The 11,349-nt window shown below is 33.0% G+C and overlaps 1 protein-coding gene across 4 annotated transcripts; it reads right to left on the bottom strand.

Annotated features, from left to right (window-relative positions):
- Window positions 1-256: 256 nt before the first annotated feature.
- LOC137819253 (dihydrolipoyllysine-residue acetyltransferase component 2 of pyruvate dehydrogenase complex, mitochondrial) lies at window positions 257-7,431 on the bottom strand. 4 transcript variants are annotated; one of them, XM_068623044.2, is made up of 19 exons: window positions 7,111-7,431; window positions 6,917-7,010; window positions 6,482-6,552; window positions 6,226-6,299; window positions 6,088-6,128; window positions 4,630-4,685; window positions 4,477-4,551; window positions 4,295-4,387; window positions 3,910-4,155; window positions 3,757-3,829; window positions 3,503-3,594; window positions 3,147-3,232; window positions 2,991-3,066; window positions 1,486-1,553; window positions 1,335-1,401; window positions 1,144-1,239; window positions 950-1,052; window positions 761-856; window positions 257-669 (listed from the first exon to the last, which is right to left on the bottom strand). In XM_068623044.2, the coding sequence occupies exons 1-19, from the start codon at window positions 7,141-7,143 to the stop codon at window positions 599-601; spliced, it is 1,611 nt and encodes a 536-aa protein (XP_068479145.2). In that variant the 5' UTR covers window positions 7,144-7,431; the 3' UTR covers window positions 257-598. The 4 variants fall into 4 exon arrangements, with proteins under 4 accessions (XP_068479145.2, XP_068479144.2, XP_090152749.1 ...); XM_068623043.2 differs by having other exon boundaries at window positions 6,088-6,131; window positions 7,111-7,362; XM_090296623.1 differs by having other exon boundaries at window positions 3,503-3,606; window positions 7,111-7,291.
- Window positions 7,432-11,349: the final 3,918 nt, after the last annotated feature.

The raw sequence follows: 11,349 nt of genomic DNA on the forward strand, positions 1-11,349 counted from the left end.
AATTAGCACTCATACACTGTAGTTGAATAACAATGTATCAATGCAAATACTATTTATTCAAGGAATGTTTTACGATTTCAGAAAAAAAAATCTATTAAGAGAAAGCCCGAAAAAAATCGAGTTTTAAAAGCCACATATCTCTCACAAGGAGAACATAAATTGAATGTTTGAATGACGTTAAATCCACAATTATACAGGCATTTTAATTGAAAAGACCATAACTGTCAAATTAATGCCAACTAAACGAACAAGAAAGTGAGGATGAAAACATATTAAATGCACGTTATTTCAAATATTTGCAACATCAAACAAAGAAAATGTTACATAATTAGCCGTATCTGGGGCAGCATCTATTGTGAGCACAATTTTTGGGTTTAAATTAAATGCCTCATCTACCCTCTCTTATTAAAAAATTACATTTCTGCAAAATTTATTTTTAGTGACTAAACACTTCAATCAAAAATTGATCAGGGACACAATCAACCAAACCCAACTGGGAACCTAGAAATACCCGGGTGAACAAAACCTCATCCCCCGCCTACAAATGATTTATGACTTGAAAGAGATTTAGTACGTCACAGCAGTCTTCTACTTATTCTTACAACAACATGGATTCTGGATTTTCAATATAGCCTTTGAATGCTTTTAACCATTCGGCACCAATTGCACCTGAACAGAACAAGTGTTTTGTTGTCATGTTTTACCACAAAATAAGCTTAATTTTGAGTTAAAAAGAACATTGAAGATTAAGAATGATTACCATCTATAACACGATGATCACAGCTGAGGGTCACAGACATGAAAGAACCAAACTTGAATTCTTCCGCACCTGATCCCGGAATGACCCTCCTCTCAGCTGTTCATGTAGTCAGCAATACACAAAGATAATCATTAAGAGATTGCAGTTGATATAAGAAATAAAGGGGGGAAACGGCAAAACTGTTCTTACCAGATCCAACTGCAAGAATGCCCGACTGAGGAGGATTGATGATTGCACAGAATTGTTTGACACCAAATGGCCCTCCCAGGTTAGACACTGTAAATGTACCTCCCTGTAATGCAATTCAACCCAAGAATTTACAAACCAGCCCAAGAAGTCTTTATTCACAGATGAAATAAGAATAAACACGAAACTCCAATAACCTCATAATCTTGGGGTTTCAAGCTGTTTTCCTTGGCTTTCTTTGCCAATTGTTTGACCTCATCCCCTATTGTAGAGAGGCCTTTTTTGTCTGCATCCTGCATATATATTATGAATAGGTCAGAAAGATGACCTGTGATTGGAATATAAACTATAATTGTATTTCATATACTAGAAAGAGGCCCTTGCTCACCCTGATAACTGGAACAAAGAGACCATTATCAGTCTGCACAGCTACATTAATATTCACATTATTATACCTGCACAAAAACAAAATAACAAACTTATCAATAAAGTAATTCACAAATTTGAAGGCAATACTATATGAGAAACTAACGACTTACTGTCGAATATAATCATTTGCCCATGAACTGTTACATTGAGGAACTTTGCGGAGAGCCAATGCAGCAGCCTAAAATAAAAAACACAGGCATAAAACTTAGTTTCTTTTACATTTTTTACAATGCTGGCAACCAGGTTTGAGCTTGTGATCACATGTAATACATAACTTCATACACACACACACATATAGTTAATATCTCCTACATAGAACTGGTTTAACCTAAAAAAACTCTCTTTAAGTGATTGATTTGTGAGACAAAGGTTTTGGGCAATGATTGCAAGTCAGAAAACTGAACCACCCACTTAAAGGTTGAGCCATGTAACAACATTTGATTAAAATCCATTTCACTATACTGCATTCTGCATTTTACAACTGATTATTGTCGTGAACACTTAATTTTCAATCATTTAACACCAATTATCTTCCTTTTCTTTATTTACTGTTGAGTTAGTGCCATTTTGTTATAATTTTATTATAGTTTGTAGTTAGTTACAAATAAGATTTTATGAAAATATTTACTAGTGAGATTTTTGCCGAGATTTTATTATAAAGAGAAGAAAGGAATGGAGGGGTTGTGACCAGATGCAATACATAACTTAGTTAATACACACACACACACACACACACATATATATATATATATTGTGACCAGATGCAATACATAACTTAGTTAATACACACACACACACATATATATATATATATATATATCCCCTCCATAGAACTGTTTAAGCTAAAAAAACTCACTTTTAGTGATTGTGAGACAAGGATTTTTGAGCCAGGATTGCAAGTCAGATAACTGAAAACCCCCCCACTTAAGGTTGAGGGCTATGATGTAACAACATTTGGCTAAAATCCATTTGACTATACTGCCTTCTGCATTTTACAACTTATTAGACACCCGTCATGCCTTTGAACTATTAGAATTGATTGAGAATGAATTAAGCCTCACTAGAACTATTAGACATCCGTCAAGCCTAAGACTGAACATTTGGAACATGAAATTTGCTGGATTGGACATTTGTTGAATGCTATAAGGAATATTTTGGCCATATTCCTAGTGATTGTGAAACCTTAACCGTAACTACTCCGCAATTAAAGAGGGAACTTTCCCATTCATAACAGGCAAACAAGCTAATGTAATGCTCTCCAATCATTTTCGCCTTAAATTTCATAAAGTTCTCTGATTTCATAAACTGTTAGAGAAAAGGATTTAAGAGTCTATGATCTATAATGTAGCCAAATAGAGACAACAGGGGTCCCTTTGAGGAAAATCGGTCCATGTAACACAACACTTAGATATTTATTTCCAAGCTAACATCAAACAAAAGAAAAGCCATTTAATATGATTTTAGCTGTCAAATAGCATTCCACAAGCATTATATCTTAGATAAGATGTTGCCCTTCCCTACTTATTAAGCACCAAATAAGCAACCAAAACACAAGATAAAAGGAAGACAATCTGCAAATTACAAGAATAGATATAATGTCAGAAAAATCCAATACCTTGATTACAAGGTCATTAACTGATATGCGGGAGCCACCAGAGGCTTCTTGCAATGAATTGAGTTTGCTCCGTAAACTGCAGAAAAAGTGTTCCAATTATCAGAAATAATATGTATGGCAGGTAAAGCTTTCAAATATTGATTATAGAGGACTTACCTCATGAGTTTATCAACACATGCATCCACTGTTAAATAGTAATGAGGAATAGTTTGCTTTGATAATAATAGCCGTGAAGCTGTAACCTGTAAAAGTACATAGTTTTAGTTAAAAACATCATTCATGCTTACACAACACAACATATATTAAGATCAGAACTTGCATAGAAGTGAACACACAGAAGAAGAAAATAAAATATGCCAGAAGTTATGAGGAAAAGTACCAAGAAGCAATACAAAATTATGTTCACATGAAAATTAGAACATCATGTGACATGGTCCAAAACATGGTCTCTAATTTACTCTTGAAACAAAAATATCATCTAATATAATTTCAGGACATCTTCAGCAAATTACCTTCCGTATCTGAGAGACAGGAATGTCAATATAATCCAAAGCTGCATCTGTTGGGCCCTTGGCCTTTGAGGGTGCAGAAACTTGACCAGAAGCTGCATCAGATGCTAAAAAGGTTAAAATACAATCAATTCAATCAGCCACATATGACAAGATATCCTAGAGCAAGCAAGAAAAAGTGAGGAATTCTCTAGCATAACAATGAAGTGTTCCCACAGAATACAGGCAAATTAATATATAAAAAGATAGAATTATACCCAAGAAGTCTTCAATATCTGCCTTCACAATGAGTCCTTCATGTCCTGTTCCTTTAATGCTAGAGAGAGGTACCTACATCAGTGAGGGAAATAGATTATGTAGTTCTTTCCCTGAAAGACCTTCAACCATAGAATTTGTTATTAATAACTAACGTTTTTCTCTTCAGCCAACTTTCTAGCAAGAGGGCTAGCAAATATGCGATCTCCAGATGAAGTTGGCGCACTAGGTTTGGAAACCTTTGATTCAGGTTCTCGAGCAGGCTCCTCTGCCACTTCCTTCTTTGGTGGGGATGGTGCAGATGCTTCTTTGGCAGGAGGTGCACTTGGTTCAGATGCTGAAGGTTTGTAATCTTTAAACTTGGCAATATCCCCCTCATCTTCAACAGTTATGGCAATTACCTATGAAAGAAATTCTTCATGTTACCAATAGTCGCTAAAGCAAAAATATTCTTTCTTGCAATTTCAAACTGTGGTGGAACAATAAATAAAAAGTTATTTTCAATAAATAGATGAGGGGAGAGCCATAAGATATCAATACCTCACCAACTTGAATTTCTTTTTCCCCATCTCCTCGGACTATCTTGGCCAGATAACCTTCTTCCATACTTTCCATTTCAACAGTAGCTTTATCCTTCATATGAAACACATTTATGTCAATGTTCGCATAAGAACCTTAACAGAGTTATTTTATGTGCCAAGTCTCTGGTACAAGAACCATACAGTCTCAACTTCACAGAGCACTTCACCAGGAGAAACTTTATCACCTTCTTTCTTCAACCATCTCGCAATGTTACCCTGCATATAATTGGGAATTCTTTAGGAGAAACCATGGCCCACTATAAGACAATATCATTTATTCAGAAAAGTAGAAACCTCTGTCATTGTAGGTGAGAGAGAAGGCATTCCAATTTCCTGGTGGGGGGGTAGATCTGAAATGTATTCACCAGTGTTGGTGATTAAATCAATAAGTACACTATTTATATAGTCTCAAAACATAATATTTTCTTAAGTAAAACAATGAAAAAGGGAAGCTTAAGGAGAGGTGTAAGACTGTGAAACTTTTGGAAAGATACAATTCTTGCATCCTAAAAACAATATTTTTAGGTAACAACAAATCAAGTGCAAGGCATCTCCTGTAAGGGAACACAAATGATAGAAAAGCATAAGCTGCGGCATGTAGTGAAAAGTCTCATAACTGTTGACAAGTTAAAGAAACATTACATTCAGTCTTGTAATGTTAGACAGATGTAAAACCATTCCGCTTGTATCTCCACCAAAAAAATCTTAAAATTAGAACACCTATTACCACATAAAGTGGTTGAGAGTTTCAACTTTCCTCTCTATTCTTCTTAAAGAGATATAAACCATCCTTGTACCCCTAGCTAACAACTTCTTTTAGGGGACTAGGTCCGCTTACAGGATTCTTAGGCCATCTCCAGCCCAATGTTTCCCTTATTTTTACTTTTTATAATTTAAGAAGTTCATCTCTCCAACCTAGCATCTCCCTTTTAATACTTTTTATACAGCACATATTTATTTATCTAGTATGCATCTTATTTCTTTTTTTTATGTGTAAATAAATATTACACTATATACTGTTAAAAGTTATTTTTTGAGCTCACTTACACAATGTGCTTGGTGCTTGACAAGCAACCATGCCCACCAGTTGCTTTTACAAAAACCACAGTTCTTAACTGGTAAGAACTGCATTCCATAACCGATGGAGATGCCCTTGGCATATTATAAAAAAACATTAAAAAAAGTCTCACAGCCCAATCCAAGGACACTAGTGAGTAGTTAGAAACTAGGGCCAAGATCAGCTGAGGTAGCTCTACATTTCGCAACTGAGTACATTTCTCATTCTATTTATAATTTACACTAAAAAGAAAAAAACATTACAGAAAAGATGCGATGGGCTAAATGCGGCCTCATGTGTTCAACACATATATTCCATAACAATCAAATTTAAAAATTTAATTTGCCAAACTGTGAAGTGTCAAATACGCAGTAGGGTAAGACACAAATATGCATTCAAAGCACCACATAAGAGATAAGCATCACCCATATTGCAAATCTTTGATTTATGGATGACAAACTCAAATGCAAAGCAAAAGCCCAGTGGACATTTACCAGGCTGCTTGCTAATCATCCATATTCTATGATCATGAAATATCAAAGGACATCGAGTTTATTAAGATACATCAGGACCCATTAAATAAAAGATCAAAATATATATTAATCAACAAGGAACATTTTGAAAGGCTTAATGGAACACCCAACAAAAAATTGGAGGAAATAAAATTAACAGCCCCAAAGAAACATTCGCTGTACCTGAGGCTGACGCATAGCATCTCCTTGACAACACCTGTGGACTTCTTTTCGAGAACACGGTTGATTGAAAATAAATAAGTTATTGTCAATCCATATGCAAGGAAAAAAATTTAAATTATTATAACATAAAGTACATACTGCGAAATCTCTCCACTGAACCCTGACCCCATAATGGAACCCCTTTTAATGCTAGCCATGGAGATGTTTCTCTTCTGCGCACAAAATAAACGTTTATATCAAAAAGAGAATACAAGTCAGCTGAAAATGTACACATGCCGAGGAAGTGAAAAGCAATAGAGTAGGCAAGGAAAAGAATTGGAGATATTGAAGGCAGAAACAAAAAAAAAAGCTTGTGATATATTGTTTAATTTGGATGTAAACACGCTCTACTCACAGTATAGCCGGAGGCCGGTACAAAGACACCGCTTCTTGTTGAAGACTCGGGGAGCTGAGTTTTCCACACATCTAAACAAATAACCAGCTACAAATTACTAACATAGAAAATAAAACTTAAGGAACACACAATTCACCAGGCATTCAAATGGCTCCCAAACAACAGAACATGCTAAGATCACTCTAAACCTCTCCAATACAAACCCTACGGTTACACTTATACTTGTGCTAACACACAAACACCTTAATTAAAAACACCAATCGGTTGCCAATACACCTACAGCAAATCAAGCATTCTACACTATTCCCATTTCTAAACACGAAGTTTCACAGGAATGATTAATTAGGTCAATCCGACACAGAATTCCTAATTCATAAAGAAACCCGCTCTGAATTCAGTTGCAATTGAGAGACAGCCAAGAAACGAAGCAGTTACCGCGGTTCCTATTGAGAGAGGATTGAGCATCGCCGGAAAACCAACGAGCCAGGAGAGCGCGCTCGTGGTGCAGCAACTTCGAAGCATTTCTCACCTGAAACCAACAGAAAGCATTAGATAAACAGAAAACAAATGCGTTTTCATAGATACGCGAGAAACGATAATGGTAGGCAGAGAGGCAGAATACGATTCACCTTGGCGGAGTGATTGAGTAAATGCGATGCCATCGCCGATGAACGGAAGAGAAATGGAGAAATAGCGAACGAAGGAAGAGTGGTTGGTTAGGGTTCGTTCGGTGACAGATCCGATCAAGTACATGAAAATGGCATGCTATGATGGAAGCAGCTATGGCAGCATACCAACAAACTTGGGAATATTTATTTATTTTTGTTTTTCTCTTAATTTAAATAAATTCCACTACTACTGTACCTATTTTACTTTTTTTTAAAAATTTATTATTATTATTATTACATGGTTTGTTGTAATTGTAAGAGAAAAACAATAAGAAAACATCTATATTTTTATTTTATTCTTCGCTTATTTATTTATTTATTTATTTATTTTATTTTCATAACCTAAAAATACTAATCAAATTCATCACGGCTCTTTGAAACGATCAATTAGGAAAATGTTGTGTGACCTTCGGGGTGAGTATGTCTGCGTTGCTGTTTTACGCCTTTGATTTTTTTAAACTTGTATTTCAATTTCAAAATTAAATTTAGCCATGGTCATAACGTTTAAATTAACTTTAATATATTTAATTAAAGTATTTTTAGAAATATAGTTTGATAAAAGATGTTTTAAAAAAAATCTTTAATGAGTAGTTTCAAGAATACAGTTTAACTCACTTGAAAAAAATATTATTTATTATTAATAATAATAATAGCAAGTGTCGTAATCGGAAATTGTTAATGAAAAGAAGAAGGTAGAAAATTGATGGGACTAGTGCCTCAAAAGAAATGATATGAATATTCTCTTAGTGGGGAGAACAAGAACTAGGGGGTGGCAAGGTGGGGACACGCGGTTATTTATTTCAACCCGCTAGATCCGTCTTCCATAGTAGGGCGGGGTGGATTGATCCGCATAATCCGAAATGTATAATTTTTGTTTGTATCTTTATATTTTTTTATGTAGTCTTATATTTCATATTTTGAAATTTTAAATAATATTTTACTACACATGTCTCATGAAAATAATATTATGAGACTATTTACTTAATGTATCTAAATAAATAAAAATTAAAATTTTTATTTAAAAAAATATTTCTTATGCAGGCTGGCCCGCAGACCAATCCTTATGCGGAGCAGGTTAGAAAAATCAACTCACAAATTCTATGCGGGGCGAGTTCGCTTTTTTGCGGAGCAAGTGTGGGGCGGGCCTAACCAGCATTACTACCCCTAAGGAGAACTCTAACTAAAATTAATAAAGGAAGTTTCTTCCTGCACCCCTACATTTTTCTTCCTACACCCCCACAATTTTGTAAATTTCGAAACTGACTTTCACCTGTTATTTGAATTTGGGATCTGGGAGTGTGCTACGGATTCATCAATACGGAAGTGAATTATGTTGCTTTCTGGATGAGGGGGTGTTTCGGAAGCAAAGTTTGCATAAATTGTTGATTTCCGGATTGCTGAATCCGAAAGCCTAATTTCTATTATGGATTGGTGGATCCGGAATGATTTTTTTCAATTATGGATTTATGAATCCGGAATGCATATTTTGAATTACATATTGATGGATCCAGAATATTTTTTTCAATTATGGATGTTTTGCATTTTTTTATTTTGGATTAACAAACTCATTCATGTACTACAAGAAGCACCAATTCGGGAGATTACCGATGCGTCAATCTGAAATTTTACTGGAAGCGCCAATCCAAAAATTTACCGAATTTCATAATCCAGAATACAAAAAAAATAAATGTACAGTTTTATATAGGAACAATTTTATCTTTGCGTAACCTTGTGGGGGTGCAGGAAGAAAAATGTAGGAGTGGAGGAAGAAACTGCCATTAATAAATTTATCATGGGCGGGACTAACAGCAACTCAAACATAAATGCTAATTACTTACTGCACCCCAATTTGTTAACCTGCATCCCACATCTGGAGAAAATGATCTAATTACCCTATTTGTTTTTCTTCACTGCTGCCGCCACTACTAGTCACTACTGCCCCACTACTAAAGAAGAAGAAAAGCCAAAAAAAATTGTTTTTGAAAACTTATTCTGAAAAACAAATTCCAAAAATAATTATATACATTTCAGAAATCCAACTTTGGAATATATTTCAAAATTTTATTATAGAAATATTGTTTCTGAATTCTTATCCTATTATGAAAGACGTGTTTTAGAATGTATTTGATGAATTTTGAAAAGTGTGTTTTGAAAAAATATTCTAGAACAAATAATATGGAAGTCACTTTAAAGAAGGTAAAATAATTATTTTAAAAGTTATGAGGTGCATGTTCCAATTGAGGTAGTGAAGAAAGTAATTGTCAACATAATGCAAACCAACTAGGACAATTTCTTCTTAAACCTACATGGTTTATTCATTCACCTTCGACTTCTTTTTCCTGCACCCTCATGTTTTTCTTCCTGCACCCCACAATTTTAAATATTCCAAAATTAACCTTGACCTATAATTTGAGAAGGGGCACAATGCTGGACTTCCTTTATCACTGTTCATCTTCATCATTGAATATCAATCACTGGTGAAGGGTTTTTGTCGTTGTTCGAGGCAAGGTGGAGGAGTACGCTATGTTGCCGAAGTGTTGTTTGCGTTATAGAGGTAAGAGTTAAGTTTGTTTTTAGGAGCATGGTGATTATGGAGATTTTGGAGTTACTGAATATCGAGATCCGGTAATGTATTACGGATTCATGAATCTGGAATTGATTAAATTGTGTTTTCTGGATGAGGAGGTATTCCAGAAACAAATTTTGCATAATTGTTGATTTCCAGATTGCTGAATCTGGAAGCCTAATTCTATTACGGATTGGTGAATCCAGAATGCATATTTCTGTTACGGATTGTTAAATGCAAAATACTTTTTTTGAATGATAAATTTCTGAATGTGGAATGTATATTTTGAATTATGGATTGGTGGATCCGAAAATTTATCGGAAGTGTAAATTCAAAAATTTTATGGATTCCATAATTCAGAATGTAAAAAAATAAGTACAGTTTAAGTGCATTTTTGGATTTTTAAAAAATAATAGGGTTAATATGATCTTTGCATGATATTGTGGGGGTGCAGAAGAAAAATGTGGGGTGCAGAAAGAAACTGCCTTCTCCTTTATAATGTATTGAGAAGGTCATAACTATTCATAAATTTAATATTAAAAAAATTATTAAAAAAAATTATTTTTAAAGATGAAAAATAATTTATCTTTATCTAAATTAGATATTATTTTAAATCTAAATAGTTTTTATTAATAATAACGAATATTTACTTTTAACATTTATTAAGTCTTGAAGATCAAAATAATAAAATTTTATTTTAAAGCAAAATATTATTTTTTTTAACATTCACTAAATTGGAAAGGTTTATTAGCAAAATAACGTGGATGTTTGCTTTTAAGTTTTAAATGTTTATTATACAAAATAATGAAGATCTTTTTAAATTTTGTTTATAAAATTTCATGTAAAATATTTTAGATTTTTTCAAAAGTCTTAAAAAATAAATATAATTAAAGTTTTTTATAAATAAATAATTAAAAATATAATTTTATTATATTTTATAATTAAATTCTTTAAAGTTTTTGAGAGTGTAAATTTAAACACGTAAAACTTTTTAAAAATATTATTAATCTTAAATATTTATTTAATAAAAACTTATTAATTTTTATTTTATTTTACATGAATATTTTTATTACAAATTATCATAAAATATAAATATTATTAATTATATTTTTAATACGTTTATATAAATATTATATCATATTTTTCATTTGATAAATTTATATTATATTAAAATAAATTTATTTATTTATTGAAAAACCCCAAAACTATCTAAAATAAATAAATTTATTTATCAAGGGTTAATATAGCCTCTTAGAATAAATTTAATTAATCAATTTTTTTAACCTTCATTAAATATAAAAGGTTTATTTAAAAGCTTCCATTAAATCCTAAAAATTTATTTTAAAACCTCATTAAAGATTTATCTTAAAACTTCCATTAAATACTCTAGCATTTATTTCAAATTCTATTTGCTTTTCATTTCTCCCTTATTTTTTTTTTCTTTTCCTCTTCACTTCCGCTACAATGTAAACTCGCCTTTCATTTTCTTCTTCTCTTTCCCCCCTTAAACCCTAACCTATCATTTCCATCTTCTCTTCTTTTCACTCTCATTTCCATCACTCTAGACAAGTGTACTTTTGCTTCTACTGCTCCACCATGGAACGTACTTCTGCTATTCCAACACGGAACATGGA

The sequence above is a fragment of the Phaseolus vulgaris genome, chromosome 10 (assembly GCF_051622355.1).
Source record: "Phaseolus vulgaris cultivar YP4 chromosome 10, ASM5162235v1, whole genome shotgun sequence".
In the NCBI taxonomy this organism is placed as follows: Eukaryota; Viridiplantae; Streptophyta; class Magnoliopsida; order Fabales; family Fabaceae; genus Phaseolus; species Phaseolus vulgaris.